The sequence below is a fragment of the Silene latifolia genome, chromosome 2 (assembly GCF_048544455.1).
Source record: "Silene latifolia isolate original U9 population chromosome 2, ASM4854445v1, whole genome shotgun sequence".
NCBI classification, from domain to species: Eukaryota; Viridiplantae; Streptophyta; class Magnoliopsida; order Caryophyllales; family Caryophyllaceae; genus Silene; species Silene latifolia.
The window spans coordinates 132,905,945-132,933,699 of record NC_133527.1 but is presented as its reverse complement, the minus strand read 5'-3'; the positions used below and the strand labels follow the sequence as shown (position 1 = coordinate 132,933,699).

The following is a 27,755-nucleotide window of genomic DNA, read 5'->3' as shown; positions in this document are numbered from 1 at the left end:
GGTTAGAACCGATGCCAGTTGAATAACAACCGATGCCAATATGTGTAAATTGGCATCGGTTCATGAACCGATGCCAATTCAAAAAAATGTCATTGGCATCGCCCTCATTGGCATCGGTTAGAAACCGATGCCAATCACTGTTTATAACCGATGCCAATTGCATTAATTGTACTAGTGTAACTATAGTTAATATATTTCACACTATATAATTCTAAAAGTGTGAGCTGAAGTGGTGTGGATATTCGATCAATCAAGTTAGCCTCAAATGGCTCAAATACTACCACAGTAAAGCATATTACACATCCAATTTTGTATATTTGTATGCCTTGTTATTAACCTTAAGGGAATACAAATGTAGAATGGTCTAATTTCATGCTATTGTTAATGTTACATATTGTACATTTGTATGCATGCTTACCCAAAATTAAAAATGCTGATAACTTGATAATATTAGTAGTACTCGTAGTATACTTTGCATGAACCTGCATAATTGAACAGCTAATAATGATAGTAGTTAGCAGCTTTAGGATGAGGACTTTGGTTGACCAACTCCACCTTCTCTTTTCAAAATGTATATAATATGTAATTCCCTCATTTGTAACTAACCCTCCATCTTTTGACTCCTATAAATACTTATGATTCAATTTCAACAAAACACAAAACACTATCATGGCTCAGTTAAAAAACTACTTGTTTATTGTTTTTGCACTCCTGGCTGTTGCTCCTCTATGCTTCTCATTTAAAACACAAGGTGGTTATCTTTACCCTCAGTTTTACGACCACTCATGCCCTGACGCGCAAGAGATAGTCAAGTCAGTTGTCGCAAAGGCGGTTGCTAGGGAACCTAGAATGGCGGCTTCCTTAGTTAGGCTCCTCTTCCATGATTGCTTTGTCCAGGTATTTTAGTTATTCTCACAATTTTCATTATGAGCTACCCGACGACTCTGCTTCTGGCCAGACACGGACACAGTGTTGTCTGATATCTTTTTCCTTACTAGTTCCAAGAAATGCTAATAATGCTTAAAAAACAAAGATTATGATACAGTTGAATGGAAATTAATCTGCAGGGATGTGACGCGTCATTGCTGTTAGATAACAGTGGAGTGTTTCTATCAGAGAAGAGGTCGAACCCAAACAGGAACTCGGTTCGTGGGTTTGAGGTGATTGACGAGATCAAAGTTGCACTGGAAGAAGCTTGCCCTCTCACAGTCTCATGTGCAGATATACTAGCTCTTGCTGCTAGAGATTCAACTGTCCTTGTAACCATTTTTTTTATGAGTATATATATTAATATTACATGAATTTACGAGTATTAGTAGATATCTGTTAATGCTAAATTAAAAGTTGGTAATGTTTGCAGGCGGGCGGTCCATATTGGGACGTACCTCTAGGAAGAAGGGATTCTCTTACAGCAAGCTTGAGTGGCTCTAACAATAACATTCCTGCACCTAATTTTACATTCCCACAAATTCTTGCCAAATTTAACGCTGTTGGACTAGATCTAGTCGACCTTGTTGCCCTTTCAGGTATGGCTCCCTTGCATTGTTTACTTTTTGAATGTTGTATCAGTAAGATCGAATTAAACAAGCTAATTTTTCATTTTGGTTGTTCGTTCAGGAGCCCACACAATAGGTGACGCACGGTGCACCAGCTTCAAGCAAAGGCTGTACAATGGAAAACCTGACGTGACGCTGAACCAAGCCTACGCATCGGAGTTGCGAACAAGGTGCCCACCATCCGGAGGAGACCACAACTTATTCGTTTTGGATATATCCTCACCTTTCAAATTCGACAATGGTTACTACAAGAACATCTTAGCTTACAATGGATTATTGAATTCAGACGAGGTTTTGCTAACTCAGAGCCATTCATCAATGCAGTTAGTGAAGCAATATGCTGACAACAATGACCTTTTCTTTCACCATTTTGCCAACTCCATGATTAACATGGGTAATATATCCCCATTAACTGCTAATCAAGGTGAAATTCGAAAGGTTTGCAGAAGGGTCAATCACTATTATTAAGAATAATCTTGCTTGTAAACCAAAAATTGAAACAACTTTCCTCTCTTTTCTGTCTAATTTCTCTTTGTTGTCGTGTTTGTACATTAGTTTACGTTCCTTGTCTATACCAAGTTGTACTATGTTTTATGCTACTTATGATTTTTCTATATAAAATGAAACAATTTTATCTAGTATTCAATGTTGTGAACTGATGCAACTCAACTATTCGTGTTTCATCATACTGATTTTCTGTTACTGATTTTTTCGGAGAAAATACGAGTGAAATAAGTCAAATGTGAAGAGACTAACTAGCTGAATACCACAGACACAAACACACTTGCCGGTGTTGAATAGATTACTACAAGTCAACAACACCGCAATTAGTTACTAGTCTACTACAGGAACGGCGGACGAAAACATAGAATGTCAGGCAGTGCACAGCTGCATACAAAAGCTACTCGAGTTTACAGTTCCGACTTTGAGTCACAATATATAATGTTTCCCTAGCAGTGAAGTCAAGCGTAAAAGAGTCAAAACAAACCATGAGCCAAGGACTTTAGGTTGTAACACTTGTAAGACCATCCCCAAGCAAGGTCAATTGCTTGGTCATGACCTTGCTTGGTCATGGTTAATCATGATTAAGGAGCAAATTAAGGTGACCCTGGGGTGGCCAACGACCTGAAGAGGTCAATTTGTGACCCTCACTTGATATGCTTGACCTTGTTGGTGACCTCTTAGTTGTCACTTTATCATTGGTTGAAAATGAAACAAAAAGGGCAATAGCATGCTACTCCTCATCCTTCTCTGCCAAAAAGAAATAGGGGGTAGAAACAAATTAATAAAGGGTTTATATACTAAATAAAAACAAAATAAATTATGAGCATAGGAAAAATGATTATAATTTTTAATTGTCTGTAAAATGAACTTAATTTCGACATTTTTTGAGCTATTTTTTTTTTCAAATTCAAACATGTATATTAATATCAAGGGGATAATATGGTATACTGGGGAAAGATGGGTTGATTTGTGATTAAAAAAATAACAGATCGAAGATGATGGGAAAAAATATGCAGGAAAAAATCATTGGAAAAGTCGAAGATGATTGGGGAAGATGAAGATTCAAACAAATAAATTATAACCAGATTCAAACATACTTAAAAGAATCCCAAATAAATTATAACCAGATTCAAACTTGCATATATACGGTTTAGTTACCTGAGTTCATAGTATAAGATAGACATAAGTGGTGAAGGTGACGGTTTGGGTAGTCGGGTAGGTGGAGGAGGGTAGTGATGGGAACGAAAAAAATGAAGGTTCGCTAGATGGACGGAGACGATTGTTTATCATTTAACTATGGTGAATAGGATGAAAGGCAAAGATCTGGGTAAATAGAGGGAGGGGATGCATTAATTAGGGAAATTAGTGATTTGGGGGAGATTGATCTGGGTAAATAATGGAATGAGAAAAGATTGAAAGGTAAATTGGGGAAATTAGAAAGAGAGGGGGAGACACGGTTCCTCTTGGTATTTTTTTTGTTCATTTTTTTTCCTCCTTTTTGGGATTTTATTACGTAGAATTAGTTTGGAAATTTTTAAATTATTTATTTTTATGTTTTTTTATCTTATGTATGCCATATTATTATATTGGAGTAGATATTAATTAATTTGTTAGTAAATAATAATAAAAAAAAGTAAGAGAAATGTTTTGGTGGGGTAGAGAATGTGGGAAGAAATGATTGGAAATGTTGTAAAGTGGAAAATGATTGAGTTGGTGACCTAGGTCGTGACCTTCTGCTTGGGAGGGTAAAATTGGGTCAAGGTTAATAAGATGAGATTAAGGGTAAAACCGGGTCGCGACCTAGTTAGCGCGACCTTTGCTTGGGGATGGTCTAAGCATGTTTCATCTGTTAGAGAATAATTGTAGTCAATTATTCTTCCATATCTTTGTTAATATTATGTCAATATTTAGTCAAATATTGTTAGTTAGTTTTCTTATTCTTAGCATTGTATTAGGTAACTAATCTTCTCTAATTAGGTTAACCTAGATAGTGTAGCTGCTATATAAACGTTGTACCATCCTCTTTGTAATTCATTCAACTAAATATATTGATTTACAATCTTTACATGGTATCAGGAGAAAGGTCTCTCCGATTCTCAAAACTTTCTTAACTTTTCTTTCCCACGCCTAATGTCAGGCTCCACCATTCCCAATGAAGCCGAGCCAACCAAACCGCTCGTGCTTCTCAATGTTCATTCCGTCGCTAAATTCGATGGAACCAACTATCGTCAATGGAGTTTCCAACTTGAAACTCTCCTCCAAGGCTACGGTCTATCATCCTTCATTGATGGATCTGCCCCACCTCCCAAACTTCTCACAGAAAAAGACAAACCCTCGGTTCCTAACCCTGCATACAGTACTTGGTATCGGCAAGATAGGCTCCTACTCGGTGCCGTGGCTAGCACCCTCACTGCCTCCGTCAGTCCATTACTCAACCGTGAACACTCTACCCAACAAGCCTGGGATGCTCTTGCCTCTACCTATGCACGAGCATCTCGCGGCCACATCAAACAACTCCGTCACAAACTCAAACACACCACCAAAGGTACCCTTTCCATTACCGATTACATGAACTCCGTCAAAACCATTGTCAATGACCTTGCCCAACTTGGTGAAATTCTCTCTCAAGAAGACATCACTGACCATATTATTGATGGACTTCCCTCTACCTATCAATCGGTCATTGATGCAGTCAATGCCCGAGACACCCCAATCTCCTTCACTGAGTTTCACGAAAAACTCATTCGTCAGGAACTCGTGCTTCAACAAACCGAGGCCACACAACCGCCTCCTTCACACCCATGGCTCATCCAACCTACACCCGACATTCCATTTGCTCGAACTCAAACCCCATACACCCCACGCACCCCTGCCTCCACACAACCATCCACCACACCCAACCAAAATCCAACCAATCCCTTTCGTGGCAAGTGTCAATGGTGCCATGTTCAAGGTCACACCTTGTCCTATTGCCCAATTTTTAAGGCCCTATACCCTGATATTCGAGTCCCACCATACGTCCGCACTTCCACTACATCCACTCCACCACCAGCTCAACCCCAAGCCCACCCCACGGCCCTCAACCCGCAACCTGTCCCCTCCCCATGGCTCCTCGACAGTGGTGCATCCCACCATGTCACGGCTGATCTGGCTAATCTCGCCCTTCACTATCCTTATGATGGTACCGATGAGATAGTCATTGGTGACGGTTCCGGTTTGCCCATCTCCAATTCTGGTTCTACTTCTCTACCCTATTCCTCTACTTCTTCTTTTAAATTAAGCAATGTACTTCATGTCCCGACTATGCACAAAAACATAATCTCCGTTTCCCAATTTTGCGCCGATAACAATGTTTGTATTAATTTCAATTCCTCGTCTTTTGTTGTGAAGGACTCTAAATCAGGTGCTACCCTCTTCACTGGACCAGCCAAGGATGGTGTCTACTACTGGCCGTCTCCGTCATCTCCGCAAGCCCACTCCACATCCGTCCAACAAGCCGACCTTCATCATCGTTTTGGTCATCCACACTTGGCTGTATTTAATCAAATTATTTCTAGCTTAAACATAAAATCTTCTACTTTGAATAATACCAATGATTGTCCTGCTTGCTCAATTTATAAAAGCCACAAGCTTTCATTTACTGCTTCCTCGCTCAAAACGCATTTCCCACTTGAAGTTGTATTTAGTGATTTGTGGACTTCACCTCTATACTCGTTTGATAACTATAAATACTACGTAATTTTCGTTGATCATTACACGAAATTTACGTGGTTATTTCCACTAAAGAAAAAATCCGACACACATAAAATATTTCTCAATTTCAAAGCATTTGTCGAAAAACAATTTTCCCGTCCTCTCCTAACTCTTTACTCCGACAATGGCGGTGAATTCGAAAAATTAAAACCCGACCTTGCCACTGCCGGAGTCCAACACCTTACATCACCTCCACATACCCTAGAACATAACGGCTTCGCGGAACGACGGCATCGCCATGTAGTTGACACCGGACTTGCGCTGCTCTCCCACTCCTCCATGCCCATCAAGTTTTGGACCCTTGCCTTTCAAACAGCTGTCTACCTCATCAATCGCATGCCTACATCCACTCTTGGCCATCAATCCCCATACTTTCGCCTCTTTCAAACTCCACCCAAATATCACAACCTACATAATTTCGGCAGCCTCTGCTATCCCTGGCTCCGACCCTACACTCATCATAAACTCGACCCTCGTTCCATTGCTTGTGTCTTCATAGGCTACTCACCCACTCAGCATGCTTACATGTGCCTTGACCCCACAACCAATCGCATCTATGTGTCTCGCCATGTTCGCTTTGTTGAGAATTCCTACCCCTTTGCCTCACAACCGTCCTCTACTCCTCTTCCTTCCTCATCATCCTGGTGTGAGGTCACAATACCCCTCATCCAGACACCCACACCACAACCAGACCCTACCCCAACACACCTAAACCCCACCACACCTCCTGATTCCCCACGCACGGACAACCCCATTGATCCCACTACACCTCGCACTCACAATAACATCACCCATGTCTACACCCGTCGACCCCCATTCACCTCTCAGCCTACCATCGAACCCACTCCCTCTACTGCTACACCCACACAACAGCCTCCCACCCACACGCACGCTACTCGTGCTTCCCACAACATCTTCAAACCCATCGACAAACTCAACCTCAATGCTCAACTGCAATCCACCGAGCCCCGCACCACCAAACAGGCCCTCTCTGATCCGAAATGGCGATCCGCCATGGACGAACAATTCCACGCCCTTCAAGCTAATCAAACCTGGGAACTAGTGCCCTCCTCTCCTAGTCAAAACGTCGTGGGTTGTAAGTGGGTATTCCGTACCAAATACAATCCCGATGGGTCCATTCACAAACACAAAGCTCGCCTCGTCGCCAAAGGCTTCCATCAACGACCCGGTTTAGACTACAATGAAACCTTCAGTCCTGTCATCAAACCTACCACGGTCCGACTATTGCTTAGCCTTGCCGTTACCAAGAACTGGCCACTGCGCCAACTAGACATCAATGATGCATTTCTCCAAGGTACCCTTACCGATACAGTCTACATGGCACAACCTCCGGGGTTTATTGACTCTAAGAACCCAACGCACGTTTGTCGACTTAAGAAAGCCATTTATGGTCTCAAACAAGCCCCTCGGGCTTGGTACACCGAGCTACGGTACTACCTTCTGGATACGGGGTTTCACAACTCCATTGCTGACACTTCGCTCTTTATTCTTAATAACTCTCATGATTTATTTGTTCTTGTCTATGTAGACGATATCATTGTTACAGGTGCCTGTCCAAATCGCGTGAACTCGTTCATTCAAGCTCTTGCTAAAAGATTCATGCTCAAGGATCTTGGTACTTTAGCATATTTCCTTGGAGTTGAGGTTCAACCGTGTGCCAAAGGCTTATTTCTAACTCAACACAAGTACACGCTGGATCTACTTGCTCGTGCAAATATGGCTGATGCGAAATCAAGCAACACACCCATGGATCACTCGGCCAAATTACATCTTCAGGACAGTCCGCTCATTGATAATCCCACTGAATTCCGTGTTCTTGTGGGCAGTCTCCAATACCTGTCCCTTACTCGCCCTGATATTAGCTTTGCGGTTGGTAAACTCTCGCAGTTTATGCATCAACCCACCACCTGTCACTGGGCTGCTTTGAAGAGGCTACTTCGCTATCTTGCTGGGACACCTGCTCACGGCATTCTCATCCGTCGTGACACTCCCCTGACCCTACATGCGTACTCTGACTCTGCCTGGGGAGACCATCCCAATGATCTCACTTCCACGGGTGCTTATATTGTCTATCTTGGTCATACTCCTATCTCGTGGAGCTCCAAGAAGCATCGAACCGTGTCTCGCTCTTCCACAGAGGCTGAATATCGCTCCGTCGCTAATGCTATGGCCGAACTTATATGGCTGGGTAATCTTCTCACGGAGCTTCATATAACTCTCCCTTCTACTCCTGTCATTTACTGCGATAATTTGGGTGCAATCAATCTTAGTGCTAATCCGGTGTTCCACTCACGAATGAAACATGTTGCCCTGGATTATCATTTTATTCGGGAGAGAGTTCAATCAGGCGTTATGCGTGTTGTGCCCGTTGCCAATGACGATCAACTAGCTGATGCACTCACCAAGCCTTTGCCCAGACCACGGTTTACTATGCTCATGTCCAAGATCGGCCTTTCGTCCCGACCGTCCGTCTTGCGGGGGGATGTTAGAGAATAATTGTAGTCAATTATTCTTCCATATCTTTGTTAATATTATGTCAATATTTAGTCAAATATTGTTAGTTAGTTTCCTTATTCTTAGCATTGTATTAGGTAACTAATCTTCTCTAATTAGGTTAACCTAGATAGTGTAGCTGCTATATAAACGTTGTACCATCCTCTTTGTAATTCATTCAACTAAATATATTGATTTACAATCTTTACATCATCTTCGCCTTAAAATCTGAGATCGAGTTTTCAGTTTCTGACACTTGAGTTTCGGCTACAGAAAGGTCTGACTCAGCAAGGTTGACTTTCTTCTGAAGATCATCGATAGCTCTCTTGTATTCTTCAAGTTTCTCCTTAATCGTCTCAACTTTGGTTAATTGTTCACCATGAAGCTTTTTCAGGTTCGAAGATTCCTCGAGCTCAACTATTGCTTTCTCAACCTCAAATATCTCATCAAGCCTCTTTCTCAACCAACCAACATCGACCCTTTCTTTTTCTAAATCACTAATAGAAGCCATCATACTTTGAAGCTGCTTCTTAGTCATGACTTTGAGGGTGGTATTCTTCAAGGTTTGAACAATGTCGCATACATGCTCCATGCAAATTGAACGGAAAGTGACCGATTCCATGGAGCAGTTTGCGCCAATATCTCCATAGTTGGACAGAATAGAGGTTAGTAGACCAACATAATGGGGCTTCACTTTATAATTATAACCCTCCAAGGAGATAGGCGCATTAACAGGCCCCATAGATTCCGCTTCAGAAACTTTACAAAACCCCATTTCCTCAACTATCTGTGTGGTATTTAAACTAGAAGCTTTTGACCCATTGTTAGTACTACTTGACCCGACATTTTCATGTAGGTTGGCTGGAGATGGAAAACCCTGATGGCTATCTTCTTTGTCATATTCATGTGACTGTGATGCATTCTTATGAGTGGCAGACCAAGGAAGGGCATCCATTGTTGGTAAGTTCACGGCTGATACGACCATAAGAGAATTAGCGTTCTCCAACTGAAGACTTGTAATATGCTGAGTTCCGGCAGCAACTAATGCACCGTCAAACACATCATACATGGCATTTTCCTTTTCAGTACTGTTTGATTTGTGTGAGCCTGACTTGAGGTAAAGGGGGGCTTCCATATATTTTTGTTCTTGTGTTCCCTGCGAGGTTGAATCGCTAGAACCAATTTCAAGACGTAAATGAGAATAATCTTGGTGGTCAGAGTCGAGAGTTGTCAAGATTGGGGTCAAATGTCCTCGAGAAGTTTGAGTGAGGAGTTCTCTTGGAGCGTAGACATTTTCATTGTCTATAACCCTCCTTATGAGTGTTGATCCTCCATGGGTACAAGGGCTTGTAAAGGTCTCCAAATCATCAGGAGTGCGAATTATCTGTCAAATGCAGAAATTTGCAGAGAATAGTCAATTCCAAGACTTCCTGCTGCTAATACTAAGCAATCCAAGATAAGAAATGCTGAAAAGCGTCAAATATTTACTACCACAATCCAGACAACAGGGAACAGTACTAAACCCAAATGTACTATATATAATAAGGAGCCCGCATAAATCTCAAGAGCGAAATGGATACATTTCTTAAAACAAAATTCGCAATTGCAATACAAGTTGAGCAATTTGCATTTTCTTTTGGTTAGCCCCTAAAATAGACCGAAATACATCTAAGGTTTTCTACATGGTACCCTTCAAATTTCTGAAATTCTAACTTGTAAAATATGTGTTGTACCAAGAGGTGGCAATCGGGTCACTCGGGTCGGTTATGGGTCGGGTCAAAGCGGGTCGGATCATATCGGGTTCGGGTTGAGTCGGGTCAATTTGTTCTTCAGTTCGGTTCGGTTTGGGTCGGGTCGCTATCGGGTCGGGTCAACAGTAAGCTTAGTTCGGGTCGGGTCGGGTCAAGTTATGTCGGGTCATTATATGGGTCGGGTCATGTTGGGTCAAAGTTTTTAATCGGGTCGAGATCAGTTCGGTTCGGGTTTTTGTGGGTCGGGTCAAAGTATTGAATCGAGTTGAGTTCGGTTCATTTCGGGTTTTTTTGGGTTAGGTAAAAAAAATTAATCGGGTCGAGTTCGGCTTAATTTGGTTTGGTCGTGTGTTGCCGTGTCAGGTAAATTATTAAGTCGGGTCAAAACACCTGATCAATTGTGAGTCTGATCGGTATAACTTTTGACTTTGAGAGTTAGGCCGGTGTGTTAGTCTTCGTAAGACTTAAATTTATACAAATAGCTTATTTGACTTAAGGTGAGCGATTTTGGCAAATCTTGTATAGTGATCATATAATGTCACCAACCTAGTAGCCTTTAAGAAAGGTTTAACTAAAATGAAACAATGAGCGATTTATAGGATCGAGATTTTCGAGACTAGTCATGATTTAGCCAATCCTCGAGTATTAATATGATGAAATAAGAACTACAATAATCATAGATGTTCAAGTTATAATATTAGATAAATCTAATGACTTTTCTATACTTTACATTTGATATTAACGTTTAACAGTATTAATGTACTGAGTCACTGACGAGTAAACAATGGATAACACAATCAAGCAAACGTAATGAGCCACTGACGAGTAAACATTACTATGGATATGTCAACTCCATTAACGTGACCGTGTTTAATTATTTCAGATATACACACATTTATAAAAGTAAATTAATAACTTCATTACTGATTCTTTAGTTGGTTTCGTATTGGGTAGAACTTCATTATTAGTGTAAAACAGATCCAAATATAAACTGATTCTTTAGTTGGTTTCGTGCCGCGAAAAGAGAAGTTGGATGTATTAGGTTATTGGAGTAGAAAAGTGAACATGTTTCCTGTACTCTCTTCTATGGCAAGGGACATATTAGCTATACCCATAACTAGTGTAGCATCCGAGTCTAGTTTTAGTATGGGTGGGAGGATCTTAAATAAGTGGAGGAGTTCCCTCTTATCCAAAAATGTGGAAGCTCTGGTGACCACTCGCAACTGGTTGTTTGGCTATGAAGGTAAATTTTTTACCTTTGTAAATGTTAATTTATTTATCTAGTTTATGTAATGTTTAGTTGCTTAACTTTATTACACTTAATTTTTTAATTGGTTATGTAGAATTGGATGAAATTGGAGTGGTTGTTGATGACGCTAACTCAGATGATGAGGAGATAGCATAAATTAAAGTTGCACAGTAAGTAAATCTATTCATACTACTATTCATATAGCCATAAAACTAAATGCCTAATTGTTTTGTAATGTGCATATTATGTATGGTTTTTACTCTTGTTTGCCCTTTCTCAGTGACAGTAGCATGGGTATGGGCACATGGCAAGCATGAAGTATGGTAGATTACACCTCCAGGCTCTTTTGATTGATTGTTATGGGCTGCTCTTTTTCTATAAAACTTACCGGAGATTGTTAAACTTTTCTTGGCTACCGTTTTTAGTGTTGGAAAATGTATAGGTTGGCCATTTTTGTGATGGTAAATGTATTGACACTTTGACAGTATTACCAGGATAGCTAATTGCTATTGTTCTGCATTTGCTTCTCAGATGCTTTGTGATTAATTTTGTGACTATCGTAGCAATGTAGGCATGTAGCCCTGGAGCAAGTAGTTCTGTAACCAACAATATTAATATTAGTTTGTGTTTAATGAATGATGATTTGAGGATGACAAGTTTTTGATCTTTACAATGAGTCAAATGGACGTGGATTTTTAGTCTTATGGACACGCATTTCTAGTTTATAGGACATGAATTTTTAGTCTTCAATAAACGGAAGATGATAATTTTTCTTCAATTAGATAATAATATATTTGTGTTAAACAATAATTCTTACAAACGATATGTTGATATACACTTTCAAATGTTAAGTATGTTAAGTGAGTTTTGAGGTTTTATGGCTAAGCAATATTGTCGAGTAATAACTTGCAATTCTTATTTTTTTTTTTTAAATACAATCAGAATATTGGTTACACCAATTTGGGTCGGGTTGAAGTCGAGTTGATTCGGGTCGAGTCGGTTCGGGTCATATCGGGTTGTAAATCAAATCACGGGTCGGGTCGGGTTGGGTCGGTTTGTACACAAACTCGGGTTACAAGTCGGGTCGGGTTGGGTCACAAGTCGGTTCGGTTCATTCCATTTCGGGTTATATCGGTTAACAGTTGACCTACGGGTCGGGTTGGGTCGGTTTCGGTTCATTGTTTTTTCGGGTGTTATCGGGTCGGTTTTCGGGCAGTTCGAGTCGGGTTACTCGGGTCGGGTCAGCTTTTGCCAGCTCTAGTTGTACCCCCTAAAGTCTACTAGCACGACAAAAAAAATAAGACGGTACCGTGTAGAAAAACCCTAGATGTTGCCTACATGGTATCCTCTCCATTTCTTTTCTCTCCATTTCCTTTCACAATCTATTTAAATAATAATTATCCCTTCATTTTCATTTCTCCTTTATTTTTATGCGTAAATTTATAACCGTTAGATGTTGTCAAAATACGATCTGAACCATTCATAGGAACTTGCCTCTCCATTTCTTTTTAGAAAATGGAGAGAAATTGGACTCCACTTACACTACCAACTACAACAGCACAAAAAACCAAGATTCCATTAAAATTAGAAAGAGGGTTAAAAAAGCACCTTAGGAGTGAATTGACGTGCAGGACGAGGAGGATGAGGTTGAGGCGTCATGTCTTCAAATTGTTCTTCCTCTGTACTTCTTCCTCTTTTCCCTCTGCCTCTTCGGCTTCCTAAGCTACCTCTTCGTGGACCCGCCATTTTTGCCTTTCTTAAACTTACAATTCTCGGTATCCCAAGCCTTTTTTTTTTGTTTCACAAGTACTGAAATAGTGAAATGAAGTATGTCTAGTGCCAACTACTCTTTAGTTGTTTGCTTGTCGCGTAATATTACGGTACATAAATGTATTCAATTACTTCTTACTACTACTTTTTACTCAAATTTCAAACTACACTTACTTTTCCTCCACCTAATTTTAATTGTCCCTTTTTAATTTGGAAAGATTAAAAAATAAAATTATGGTAGATTATCAACATTACCTTTTAAATTAAAGAAGAGTTGAGATATTAGTTTTAATGGTGGTTATAGTGTTAATTAATTACTTAGGGATAATATTAGATAACTAAAGTTTTTCATTACTAGATTTAGAAAGGGAATAATAATTTTGGAATCAAATTTAAATGAAAACGACCATAAATATAATACTATGAACGGAGTAGTTTTTCTTTTTTGTTTTTTTTAATTACTATAATGCTCTAAATTTAATGCTAAATTTAAATTATGTCGACATTTTAAAAACAAAATATTATTATAATACTCTAAATTCAACCGTAGTGATCATTTTTAGTTTATTCTTAGTTCAACGGTAGCTTATACAATCATGTGTTGTATAAGCTGCACAACAAAGTATTTAAAAACTTGCATCACCTCCTCTTACGTGACTTAATTTTTTAACAAAATACAACTGATAGGTGATTAAATGATTATCTACCTACCTTACTAAAATATGGGTAAGGCACATAACCGTTCATTATGAACATTGCTCATTTGCTCCCCTTTTATGGGCTATGTGCTTGTGCCTCTACTACCTTGGGCTTCTGTTGCCAATAGTCCAATACCATACTCTCTTTTCCCGCAATCTCTGTTCCATTTTTTCACCCTACGCTATTTCTTACGGACTGCTATACTTTCTTTACTCTCTCTCCCAATACCATACTCTCCTTTTCCCCCTTTTCCTCCCCGCCTTTTGTTCACTTTCTTCTCTTTTCCTCTTTTCCCCTCACATTTCTCTCCTTTCCATTTCCTCTTAATCCTGATGATGGAGGTATCAGTTGTGTATGGAGGTATCAGTTACAGTTACAGTTACATTTACAGATGACAGATGACAGATTACCCAAATCGAGCCGCTCAAAATATATGCCAATCGTAACTGAACCACCTTGAGCCATTATGTGAGCTGTAGTAGAACAACTAAAGGCCATGAACCGACATGCAATGACAGCCACCCACAATAACATTTAGTTTGAACCATATCAAATCAAGCCTAAGATCCAGCGAGACAAAAACTCACTCTCGAGAAACCTCATTATCAACCATTCGGTGCAATAAATGAAACGCCCAGAATAACCAATTCCGCAGTTGTTTTCATATCTTGAAGTAGGGTGGTAGCTATTACTTATCTCCACGAACAACAGGGACAATACCTGTTTGCCACTTCTCCACTTGAGGAACAGCCGCAACGGAATTACAATAACCATCTGCTGAAGAGCTAATGCTAAAGAGCTACAACATTTTTCAGCAAATATTGAGCAAGTTCCATCTCATTACACGCACCCTGAAATCCATCAAATTTGACCAAGCAAGGACTATGGTCAAATTCTTTTGCCAATGCCCACAAATTGAAATACTTAAAAGTTCTTCCCTTCCCCTGTATCTCTTCATCAAATTTGACCAGGCAAGGACTATGGTCAAACATGCCTTCTGGTAGGAAATGGACACGGCTGGTAGGAAAGATATCCACCCAATCATCATTACACAGCACCCTATCAATTTTACTGTAATCATTAGTACCTATCTCATGTTTGTTATTCCAAGTGAAGAAATTGCCCTTTGCTTTCAAATCCACCAAGTTACAATCCTGTACTAACTGAAGAAGAAGCCTAATATCAGCATGAGTGACAGGATTGCCTCCAATTCTCTCATTACTACCCATCACAACATTAAAATCTCCACAGATAATCCATGGACCATTGATGCTCCCATGATATCTCCTAATGTTATTCCACAAAGTTTCCCTTTCTGCTACTTTGTTAAACCCATACACTACAGTGTACCAAAACTTCTTCATTCTAGCTTTATCATAAACTTTTGCATGGATACGTTGATTTGTGACATCACAAATATCTACTTCCACAACCAAAGGATCCCACATTACCCAAATTCTGCCTCTTTTATGTAGGCTAAAATTGGTGCATATGGACCACTGGTCACAGATTGTACTTCTAGCTTTATTCCAACTATTACTCCTTATTTTTGTCTATACCAAGCCAAACAATCCCACTTTATTCTGGAGTAAGATTCTCCTTATTTCTTTTTGTTTTGCAGGATTATTCAGTCCCCTAATATTCCATGCTCCACAACTATCCATTCTCTAGGCTGGTCTTGCTAGATTCTCCCCTCTCAACAAATTTATTCAACACCATTCCCTGTCTAGTTTTCTGGATTGACTGAGATAAAGCTTCCATAAATGGCAGTCCACTTGGAGTGAAAGATCTCTTCTCCACATTCTCTGAACGAAGCAGCCTCGTTATGAATCCGCGAGGAATAGAGTGCTCAACAAAAGGTTTGTTCATCACCACAGGAGTCACAACATTTGGTGTCTGTGGAACTACCTACTGGACTATAACCCTACCACTCTTAGGTGATACCCTCTAAACAGGCACCTTAGGAGTAGGTACCTGCACAGTAGGCAATGTCACCCTGGGTTTCCACACCTTTCTCACCACAGGTTTGGGGACCCCCTTCCTGCAATCTGCAACTACATGACCCATACCCTTACACGCAGTGCACAATAACGGAAGCCAATCATACACTACACGTACTGATTGAGTCACTCCATGCTCATCAATAAAAGAAATTGCAGTTGGGAAGTGCTGACCTATATCAACTTCTATCATAATCCTCGCAAACCCCAAAAAATCCTTATGAGTTGTGGCACCATCACATTTGATGAAAGTACCCACAGACCCACATAGTTTTTTGAGGCTCTCCAAACCCCAGTATTTCACATCTAATCCAAAAATCTTCATCCAAATTGGTACTTTCTTAACATCATGGTTAATCAAAACAGTCTCAGGTGTCCATTCTTTGACAATTATAGGTTTATTGTCAAACAAAAGGTGACCATTAGATAATACCTCATGTTGCCGCGCCTTAGTTTTGAACCCGGGGAAGTGGTAATTAGGCCCCTTTACTTTAGTAAATTGTGAAATCTAACCCCTTAACTTTTAATTGGAGTAATTGACCCCTTATCTTTTCCAAAATGTGAAATTAAACCCTTCTTTAATTTTCTGGCCAATACCTCACCGGAATTTCATTAAAATTCTATCATCCTCCATTGTGGAATCGTAAAATCGTGAAATTTTAGAATTGAATCGGGATTCTGATAACAATGGATGTAGTCTTTCATAATATGTATTTTTTCCGTGGATTTATAGATTCATCTATACACAAAATACCCTTTTATTTGTTAAATCTCTTGGAGGCAGCAATTTATTCGGAGCACGTTAATGAAAATGTATGGATATGAACTTGTGTTTCATTCTATGTTATATATTATTAGGCATAACTGAATAAGATGGTAATGCATTATTCCCCTCGTATAGTATACTTGCAATTATTCTTCTAGGATAACAAATCTGCAAATATTTGATTGAGAATGATGATAGAATATGTATGTATTTAATAGTAGATAATACTCCTTTTGTTTAATTCGCAAAAATGGAATTGATTGAACCGTACAATTTATGAATCATGATGAATTGACGATTCTTATAAAATTTGTTTCTCCATAAAACCAAGGATGATAAAATGAAATTCCGGTGAGATATTGGCCGGAAAATTAAAGAAGGATTTAATTTCACATTTTGCAAAAGTTAAGGGGGTTAATTACCCCAATTAAAAGTTAAGGGGTTAGATTTCACAATTGACTAAAGTAAAGGGGTCTAATTACTACTTTCCCCGTTTTGAACCTGACTAAGAAGATCCCATTTGGCATAAATGAGACTTTGTCAAGCCCTTGAGCCTGCCACACCCTCTTGACAAACCCAGATATAACATTACTAGGGGGTTAGCTCTTAAGACATAACAAAAAACCGAAGTAGACCAATGAGCAACCTCACCAGCCACATCATTATGAGTGATCTTGACCAGAGGTGGAGATGGTGGCTCCGTTTCATCTTCTGATTGCTCCATCTGTTCTTCATTCTCTAAAATAGAACGGATTTCTAATTAACCGAAATGTTCAATTTTTTAGTGATTCGAGCATAATAATGTAGCATGGAGCTTTGTTTAAATTCAGAGGATGACGAGCAATACCAATGCATTAATTACTTTATGCATATGATTAATTTACCCAGACACCATAAGATAAAACCAGTTGCGATATTTGATGGCGGCAACATTTTATGTAAGGCAGCAATCGAAAACGATCGTTACAGGCATATCACAACTCAACTTTATGTGATTGGGTTGCTTATTTTTGTATCGGACTTACAATATCATTTAGGTTGATTGAAATTTAAGTGACGCGAAAGTTGTAATTTTTGTTAGGAAGAGAAAAGCGAATAGGGAAATGGCGATGGAGAAACTTAGAGAAGGCAATGTTAATGCTGCCAGTGACCTCTTCCATGTATATATTACTCCCTCCGTCCTAATCATTTCTTTACGAAGTGTACATTGATGCTAATATGCAATTTCATTGCTAATTTCTATTTTGTTAGAGATCCATCAGCATCCCGCCTGTCATGTCACACCAACTGATTCAGGTATGACATCTACTATAGATAGATACCTTGAGCATCGCTTTATCAGTTATATTTCAGCTAACCTGAAAAATGGTTTAGGTCTTACGGCAAGAAAATGTAGAGCTTACGGTTGCTCCATATGAATTCGATGCACAATAATTGGCATACTTATCTTAGCCTTGCAGAAAGTGAAGGTGGCATTCAGGCTGTGATTAGTGAAGATAGTTATCTGTTGGCATATGTTCATCTGTAAAAACTTTTGTGCTTTACACATGGCCTTTAAATGTTCTGACCACTTGGCATGATGGCATTATTTTTATGTTTGTACATAGATTATATTTAAAATGGATCATTTTGACAATGGTGAAGAGATAATTGCTCTAGACAAAGGTATTCAGCTCCACCGATCTCAAACCATCATTCAGAAACTTCAATAGAGTTTATTTATAGGTAAGTTCAAGTCAATTAAGTTGATTTTGGGGTTCTTGTTTTATTTGTTGCCTAATTTGTAGTTCATGTTGGATACTTGAATATCAGTGATTTAGTGCATAGCATTTAACATTGAAAGAGAACAACTTTAATTTTTTATTCTACTAAAAAGCTGATAAAAGTATTATGTGAAAAGCTCATTCTTAAATTTCTTTTTGTACACAGAAATGTGTGTCTTGGCTGGCTATGATTTTCTTCCATCTGTTCCTGCTATTGGAATTGCTAAAGCTCATTCGTTGGTTTCAAGGTATTGAAATATAGATCGTTTAAGTGTGTAACACCTATCCTTAGAGATATCAGACTATTACTGTTTTCAGTAGGGTTTTTTTTCTATCCATAGTCTCTGGGACAGGAGACAACAAAGTGATGCAAAATACTTCTAACAGGCTGTAGTTTGTGTTCCAGCTAACATAAGAACAGACTGTTCCTCATTTGTCAGTTTTTGTCGCCTTTAAAGAGTTTTAACAACTTTGACATATTCCTTGAACAAGAGCTTCTCCAAAGAGTTGAAGTATTTCAATCATTTAATCACTTTCATTAGAAACGCATTACCCTAACTCCAAAAGTTTCCGTTCTTATATAGGTTTAACTATTCCTAAATGTGACAAGAGTAAGCAAGTACCTGAAAATTATGATAGATCATCGTGAAGTAGTTGCAGTATTCCAACATGCTAAAGTGTAAGGATATGTAACTCTCCAATATACAACTTAAAAGAAAACATACTGTAGTAAATATACCTTTACTTCAGTTATGTTTGTTGACATACTGATGTTTGTCTTACACTTTCCTCAAAAAAGCATATTTGTCTCATGTTAACTTCACCAAGGCAAAGCATGTACCAATTGCTTTCTAACACAAAAACATCAAATAAATTTGATGATCCTACTTTTGGTTAACCATTTGAAGAGCTGCCATTAGCTATTATATACCATTTGCTGCATCTACATTCTGTAAATAACTGACGGTAGTTCTAACTAAATCTAGGTCTACCTGTAAATAATTTGGTAACAAACCTGCTTTTGCTAACTTTGACTTGTGCATATAGGGCAACTTGTAGTCATAGTAACTACCTCAAATCCAACCCTCTTGAAGGAACCTTGAATCTTTAAGGAAAATTTAAGGAATTCCACCCAACTCAAAGATTTAAGGAGCTCTTTAACCTTGAATCTTTAAGTTGGGGTCAGATCCCTTCATTTTCTTCCAGCCAAAAATGCTAACCAAACAATGAGAATTGTCCTCCTTTTCTCCCCTCCCCTTGCCTCTAAATCCCTCTATCTTAATAAGAGATCTTTGTTCTTCGATTTCAAGGTAACAGCAACAAGAGTAGCAGAGATAACTTCCATGCAGCTCCAAACACTGATCATTGGCAGGATTTTGTTAGAAAAGATATAACAAAATGGTTGCGCTGGCTGAGGTTAGTTAGGGTCGTCTTGATTTATTAAACAACTCTTTTAGTGAAGTTGGCCGATGGTTGGAGACTTGATTCTGTTTAAAGTTATGAAAATTACTTTTCTCTTAATATTTGCAGGGAAGATAATGGATATGATGGTTGGAGACTTAATTTCGTCCATGGGTTTTGGGAAGGTTACGTCAAGAGCTCCATTGATGTGAGCATGCCATAATTTGCCATGAAGGAGTACTGGGACTCCCTTAGCTATTCGTATGGAGAGATGGATTATGACCAGTATAGCCATACACAGAGAATTGATAAATGCTACTGGTGGAACTACAAGAGCTTTTGATGTCACTACCAAAGAGATTTTACATCTGGTGAGTCGTTTACGTGCTTTAGTTGTGATAGTGCCATGATAAAGTGTAATTCCTTATGTTGTCTCTTGGATTTTAATTCGTTTACAAGCTTTTGGTGAAAATTTAAGAATTACAGCCTCTTCAACCACATCCTATACATTGCTTCGCAATTTCACTGCGACTTTTGAATTATTACTACAATAGTGACCTATACCAGATTTCATGATCTTCAACTTATTTTCCTTTCAAGAACAAACAAGCACCCGAGCAAACTCACCCCCTTCACCCTTCCCGTGCGACAAGAGACCATCACTTTTCCTTTTGAATTTGGAATAAAAAAAGTACTGATCTTTGCTGGCCTGCCACTTTCATTTTGAGTTGAGGTCTAGACTCGATATTAGTATGAGTAGCGCTTATGTTTATGACTGTAAATTTTCTCTCCCAATATAAGTTTGCGGTTAATGATTGATGTGGTACGATTTGAAGAGGTGCACCAGCTTGGTTAATAGTTTTATCAATTTTTGAGCTTTGTTCTTGTTTACTTCATTTGACACACAACTATAGTAAATCATCTCTCCAAGTCTTCATTAAAAGATTAAGGAAGACAATTAACTGCCCACTTGCTTGAATGAGGACGTTTCTGTTCCAAACTGGAATTCCATAGAGATCTCCAGTAGATATTAGATAATGCCTCTTTTCTTTTAGGTAGATCGGTAGAGGGAAGGGTAATCTTTTGAGTGATGTCAGTGAGGCTGTTTATAAATATTATATTGTGTATTTGTGTCTGTGTCAGGCAAAAAAATTGAGAATTGAGGGAAGGCACAAAGCTGACAATGGATGGCTATTTGAGGTTAGACTAAGTTGAAGCACTAAGGTACATAGACACATGTTATCAACTTAACATTTTGTATATATGGAAGATGATCAGCTCTAATTTATTTTTCTTCAGTAACTTTGCGGCTTAGTAAACAGGTCTTACTATGAGTTGATGTTTTCCTTGTTGCCTGAACTTTTGTACTTTTACTGCTGCACTTTCGACTTCTACCCTCAGATAGTTCTCTTTTTCGATCTTTGATGTTGAAGCATGTTTACTTAAATAGATTATACCATATACTGTGGGTGTTCTTAAATTTTTCATGTTGTGTTTGTCTTTAAGTTTAGGTTTTGTTGCTGATAGCACTGGCACTGGCCAACAGATATGTTGGTTTTAAGTTTTAAAATGTTATGAATTTGTATGAACATTGAGGAGCTACTGATTATTACTCCCTCCGTGTAACACCCCCTCATACCAAGGTACCTTACCAAGGACTACCCTAGTATGAAAGGCTGTTACCATCTCGGTTGCCCGAGGTTAGTATATCAAAAGCAACAATCCAAAACACATTTACTAAAGTACGAAAGAGAATGTTTACATCGTCTCAAAGAAATCCCAAACCAAAGTACTATTATAAAATCAACAACTATGAAAGACAGCTAAAACTCTTGACAGCGGAAGCTAAGCTTGTGTGGTGACTCCTCATGACTGCCCCAAAGCTAAACGATCAGTATCACTGTCACAATCTGCTCACCATCCCGAATGGATCACCACATATTTTATAAAACAACAACGGGGTCAGTTACTGAATAATTAAAGTAAGACAGGTACAGTAAGCAACCAGCTGATCATCCTCCTCCTCCGGTCTCCCGATCTCACATAGTAACCGACTACACACCAAAGTGTGTAGCCCTGCCAGATTACCCATCGCAACAGGTAATCCACGCCGTCAGTGGGGGACCGCAGCCAATCCCCACCTAAGTTCCGCTCATCAACGAGCGATATCCCTGTCCCTTAATGTGCACATCCCCTCCCGTGATAGGTTCCACGGAGGGCGAACTAGGGTGTGAAACCACTCCCACAAGTGACTCCACCACAATCATCACAATACCAATACCATCACCACACCAACACTCCAACGATGATCAGCAGACAAACAAACATACGTAAAACAACAAAATCTCAAATCAATTAAACAGGAACTAAGTAGGGAAACCCTACCTTTTCGCAATCCAAGCACACACAAGCAATCAATTATGATCCTTCAAATATCCATCACCTACATAATATAATTATGTATAATTACCACCTACTCAATCAATTAATCATGCACATAACCTAGACTCATCATAACTTAATAGGAATATCAATTTAAAGAACAAACACGACTTTTCCTGATTTTCCAGCACATGACAGACTCGGTATAAAATACATAACTAATTCCAGAAAAATCGAATCAATACAAAGCCAATTGGATTGGAACCCCATTAGTCTTAGCTACAAATTATATCTAACGAAGTTTTCTCAAATTATAAACTTATCAAGGGTTTTAAGACTGATTTCCAAAAGCTAACAGAATCCGTCGCATAAAAAGTATTGATTCATAAAACGAGTTTAAAACATTATTTTTTCAGAAATTCCAAATTTTATTATCATTTAGACTCTATAAAGCTGATGTATGAAAAGGCCCCAAAACTGAATCGACATATAAATTAGGGTTTCAAATCATTTTCCACAACCAAATCAGATTCTCGGACTTTTCAACGACATGTTCATAAATAAATCACCTAGGACAAACCATAAAGAATTTGACTACGAAATTTGATATACATAAACTAGATTTCAAATAAACAGGACTCTCTTTTCGAATTTTTCGAAGACGACGATTTTAAAACAGTATAAACAATTGAATGAGATCGACTTACAAATAGGGAAATCGAATTAGGTTGAAATCGGTGAGAAATCTTCAATCAAATGAAGGACTCGACAAATCCTCTTCCTCTCCTTCTCTCTAGGTTTAGAAATAGTTTTAAAGATGTTAAAATGATTTTAGAAATGACTTAAAGAGTTATAAACAAAACCCTTGGTCAAAACATAATAAAAACCGTCACACTCGCTGAACCGGTTTACTCGGCCGAGTAACACACACTCGACCGAGTACCAACCAAGTACTCGACCGAGTACTCCAACTAAAATACGGAGTATTACAGTCTTCCCTCCTTAAAAAGAACTTCGTCCCCGAAGTTCGCACCAACTACAACCAACGACACCTAACATCACAAATAATTAACACAATATAACTCATACTCATAATATAACTCCTATGCTTAACTAGTAAAATCTATGCTAACTCATGTAGACTTGAGTAAACTCGGATTGTCACATTTTATCCCCCATAAAAGAAGGTTACGTCCCCGTAACCTGACTCATATTAAACCACGCAAGCCACGTGATATCACGGTCCTTCCATACAAATACAATTCATAATAAAACATATAAACAATATATGCAATTGTACAATTCTAAATAAAACATATAAACAGCATATACAACTATAGTTCGACCACACACGGAAGTTATCATTCAATATAATAAACATGTTACCGCATTGATTGAAGTAGTAATTACTAATGGAAATCCAAATAACCACATAGAAAGACATAGTATCACATTACATCTCCCTAAAAAAACTTCGTCCTGAAGTTTCTTATTCATCTCATATACCTATAGACCCCGGGGTTTCGTGATGCACCACCAACATCTTTAACGATATAACAAACCACAAACCACCACATAAGGTCAATATTTGTGCTCATCTGTCATATGTTACTCGTTGCTAGAAGATTGTAAATCATCAAATCATGTCACATTTTGGTAACAACTCGTAAAGCCCTAATGCAAGCCAAAGCTCACTTAGCCAACTAATACCAAAAGGACGAGACCAAATCACTGTTTATGCACATATACTCGAACAATAAACACATGCAATAACACAACCTTTAATTACATATCAATGTTATACTAGTTCAAATAACCGAACATGCTTGACTTGTTATGCTACTAATCAAGCTTCCTAACAGAGTTACCAATTTCAGCGCAATTATCAGGAATGCACAAGGGATGTAAACAACAAAAGCCATCTTATCGCTACTCATGCTTATTACTTTCATTAAGCTGTACATACATAGTATAGGTTGCTAATTCTCGCTATTACGCACAAATTTGTATCCACATTAGTACTACTTGGCAAATAAATTAAAAATATGCACATGAATCAATTATACATGTATAACCCGTAATTCCACATCATGCTCAAACTCGGTACCCTCACATGTTCGAATTATTACTACACACTTGTTTACAAGCACAGTACATACTAGGACAATCATCATTTGCATCGTGATTAATAACATGTTCTATGTCAACTCATGTGGATCACAAAATAAATAAATAAATAAAATGCACACTTCAACACCAATATATTACCACCAATTAACTATCATTTAGCTGCTCACGTCATCACATAAGCCATCTATTTGCACCGTCAACCATATATTGTCATATCACTAGACATACTAGACTAATCTTATACAAATAAATCACTTAATACTTCCGTTTCAACATATTAGCTTCTTATTTGTATGCCTACCCCAATTTACATGATAATTACTAACACCATTAACTCATCGTACATTACTCATGGACTATTATATGAATTACCTTACTCTACAACGATTCATTTAACACCTATTGTGTTCTATCCCATATTCATGTCGATAATATAATAATCAACCATGTAACATAGTTGACCCGACCAGACTCGTTAGCTTAGGTAACCACAATTTATTTGCACGTAATCACACTTGTTACTATCTATAATATTCCACTTAATCAATCCTAGCTATCATTTATGTTCATGCTATTTGCAGACATCATTATGTAATAAGTGACATATAAGACACGACACCCCCAATCTTTCAATGTCATCACTTATTCCACATAGGCTTATAGGTTAAGCTACTTCTAATGTCACATAAACATGTTGCCAAAACATAGAAACTAAGACTTCGAAATTCATAGTATAACCTTTATTAGAATCTTGTCATCAGACACACATTCACAGGCACTATAAAGCATGCTATAACTTCCAGAATCACCAATAAATAATAACTAAACAAATACATGAGTTTTTAAACTTTATAGAAAATACAGAGAGTCACGGAATGGGGAGAGTTGAAATTAGGTCCAAAGCACAAATAATCAATTTATAAGGATTTTCCCAAACCGACGGGTCAAAACAGATTGTTATCAGCAAATTGTCACATTTCAAGGTCAACTTGCAAAGATCATAATTCATTAATAACACATCCATATCAGGTGAGGTTTATCAATCTGGAAACTTCTACGAGTCTACTAATTTGGAGAGTTGGAATCACTAAAAAATCATGTATACATATAAAATGGCAAATTTTACAAATTGGTTGGTCGAAATTAGCACTGTGCAGTAACATTCTGACCACTATTTACTAAAATATTTATTTCTCTTAATCCATAACTCGTATAGGCATGAGACCAGGGGCAATTGAAAGCTAACACATGAGACTAACACATATAAAAAAATTAGTTAACATATCTTAACTATGTATAAAATAACAGCCAAAACAATTGAGAGGCAGAATCTGAGAAATAAACCATCTTTCAGTCTTTATTCCTTGCAATTCTTTATGCTACTGTACTTGTCTTCCCCAGGTACTTAACCAAGCATTTATCAAACACAAAAAACAAAAAAAAAAACTTAACATCACGTAGTACAATTGGTCATAAGATTCGGTCACATAAAACAAACTCGGTCGAGTACATAACGTACTCTACCGAGTACAGGACACTCGGTCGAGTAGTGAGACTACTCGGCCGAGTTCACGACTCCAGAAGCTGAACAAGATTATCACAGAAATATTTTTCGGCTAAGTATGGGTTACTAGGTCGAGTATGAAAGATACTCGGCCGAGTAGGGCCTACTCGGTCGAGTATCGGCCCAGTTCTCAGCACCGTCCAGTTTTCGTAAAACAGTCATATCTCACTCTTTACTTGGTCATTTTGGGCGTGTGACATATCGTTAGAATCGTAAGAGGACAAGATATCACCTCCAATTCGAATTACAGCAATATCATTTCTATAACTCGACTTATGACAGTTTTAAGACAGCCCTACCATAATCGGTCTTCAAACAAATCAAGTTTTCTAAACCAAAACAACTTGAACATGCATAAGGCAACAATAACAACTCAATACTTCTAAAACCAGTACGTTGTTGAACTTTTATCATACTCACATGAAAGTTAAACATGACATTCATATATATAGACGCATGACCTTAATCACATGCTACTACCAACAAACCAAACATTAACATCATCATGATCATATAGACATACCCCACATCGCATTACATATACTCCAATCACTTCTATTCAACCCAAAAATATACTTCATCCAATATATACTTAAAGGTACAAGTATAACACAAATTACTTTCTCACTTCATCCAATAACTTCACAAAAATCACAACTACAATTACAGCACACATGACTTTAAGCACACAACGGTTACCAAGACTCCCCCATGTGACCGGCTCGAGATCGTAAGGACCTCAATGCGACTTCAGGACGTCTCCCAAGTCTTTGCGGTAGCTCCAAACAACTCTCCCCGGGTTCCTTTTATTTAGACTCCCTAGGTTCATTAGTTTTAGGTGCCGAAATCGTCGGCTCTGATACCACTTTGTAACACACCCTCATACTAAGGTACCTTACCAAGGACTACCCTAGCATGAAAGGCTGTTACCATCTCGGTTGCCCGAGGTTAGTATATCAAAAGCAATAATCTAAAAACACATTTATTAAAGTACGAAAGAGAATGTTTAAATCGTCTCAAAGAAATCCCAAACCAAAGTACTATTATAAAATCAACAACTATGAAAGACAACTAAAACTCTTGACAGCGGAAGCTAAGCTTGTGTGGTGACTCCCCATGACTGCCCCAAAGCTAAACGACTGTATCACCTATCACAATCTACTCACCATCCCCGAATGAATCACCACATATTTTATAAAACAATAACGGAGTCAGTTACTGAATAATTAAAGTAAGACAGGTACAGTAAGCAACCAGCTGATCATCCTCCTCCTCTGGTCTCCCGATCTCACACAGTAACCGACTACACACCGAAATGTGTAGCCCTGCCAGATTACCCATCACAACAGGTAATTCACGCCGCCAGTGGGGAACCGTAGCCAATCCCCACCTAAGTCCCGCTCATCAACGAGCGATATCCCTGTCCCTTAATGTGCACATCCCCTCCCGTGACGTGTTCCACGGAGGGCGAACTAGGGTGTGAAGCCACTCCCGCAAGTGACTAACCACAATCATCACAACACCAACACCATCACCACACCAAAACCACACCAACACTCCAACGATGATCAGCAAACAAACAAACGTACGCAAAACAACAAAATCTCAAATCAATTAAACAGGAACTGAGTATGGAAACCCTACCTTTTCGCAATCCAAGCACACACAAGCAATCAATTATGATCCTTCAAATATCCATCACCTACATAATATAATTATGTATAATTACCACCTACTCAATCAATTAATCATGCACATAACCTAGACTCATCATAACTTAATAGGAATATCAACTTAAAGAACAAACACGACTTTTCCTGATTTTCCAGCACATGATAGACTCGGTACAAAATACATAACTAATTCCAGAAAAATCGAATCAATACAAAGCCAATTGGATTGGAACCCCATGAGTCTTAGCTACAAATTATATCTAACAAAGTTTTCTCAAAT

The 27,755-nt window shown here is 38.4% G+C and overlaps 2 protein-coding genes and 2 long non-coding RNA genes across 4 annotated transcripts; 2 read left to right on the top strand and 2 right to left on the bottom strand.

Annotated features, from left to right (window-relative positions):
• Window positions 1–669: 669 nt before the first annotated feature.
• On the top strand, window positions 670–2,091 carry LOC141630317 (peroxidase 72-like). The gene is made up of 4 exons (XM_074443157.1): window positions 670–897; window positions 1,068–1,259; window positions 1,361–1,526; window positions 1,618–2,091. The coding sequence occupies exons 1-4, from the start codon at window positions 670–672 to the stop codon at window positions 2,022–2,024; spliced, it is 993 nt and encodes a 330-aa protein (XP_074299258.1). The 3' UTR covers window positions 2,025–2,091.
• Window positions 2,092–2,299: 208 nt separating this feature from the next.
• On the bottom strand, window positions 2,300–3,564 carry LOC141643006 (uncharacterized). Its single transcript, XR_012543578.1, has 2 exons — window positions 3,219–3,564; window positions 2,300–2,807 (listed from the first exon to the last, which is right to left on the bottom strand). It is a non-coding gene; the product is annotated as an uncharacterized LOC141643006 (long non-coding RNA).
• Window positions 3,565–8,499: 4,935 nt separating this feature from the next.
• LOC141643004 (uncharacterized) lies at window positions 8,500–13,145 on the bottom strand. Its single transcript, XM_074452025.1, has 2 exons — window positions 12,936–13,145; window positions 8,500–9,711 (listed from the first exon to the last, which is right to left on the bottom strand). The coding sequence occupies exons 1-2, from the start codon at window positions 13,071–13,073 to the stop codon at window positions 8,533–8,535; spliced, it is 1,317 nt and encodes a 438-aa protein (XP_074308126.1). The 5' UTR covers window positions 13,074–13,145; the 3' UTR covers window positions 8,500–8,532.
• LOC141630313 (uncharacterized) lies at window positions 11,102–11,977 on the top strand. The gene is made up of 3 exons (XR_012537472.1): window positions 11,102–11,321; window positions 11,422–11,497; window positions 11,608–11,977. It is a non-coding gene; the product is annotated as an uncharacterized LOC141630313 (long non-coding RNA).
• Window positions 13,146–27,755: the final 14,610 nt, after the last annotated feature.

What these genes read in the sequence shown, in the direction of transcription:
- LOC141630317 (XM_074443157.1), top strand. Translation starts at nt 670, where the DNA reads ATGGCTCAGTTAAAAAACTACTTGTTTATTGTTTTTGCACTCCTGGCT. An exon ending in TCCATGATTGCTTTGTCCAG is followed by an intron (nt 898 to 1,067) that starts GTATTTTAGTTA and finishes ATTAATCTGCAG; the next exon opens with GGATGTGACGCGTCATTGCT. An exon ending in CTAGAGATTCAACTGTCCTT is followed by an intron (nt 1,260 to 1,360) that starts GTAACCATTTTT and finishes TAATGTTTGCAG; the next exon opens with GCGGGCGGTCCATATTGGGA.
- LOC141643004 (XM_074452025.1), bottom strand. Translation starts at nt 13,073, where the DNA reads ATGGCGGGTCCACGAAGAGGTAGCTTAGGAAGCCGAAGAGGCAGAGGG. An exon ending in CACGTCAATTCACTCCTAAG is followed by an intron (nt 9,712 to 12,935) that starts GTGCTTTTTTAA and finishes TGCATTTGACAG; the next exon opens with ATAATTCGCACTCCTGATGA.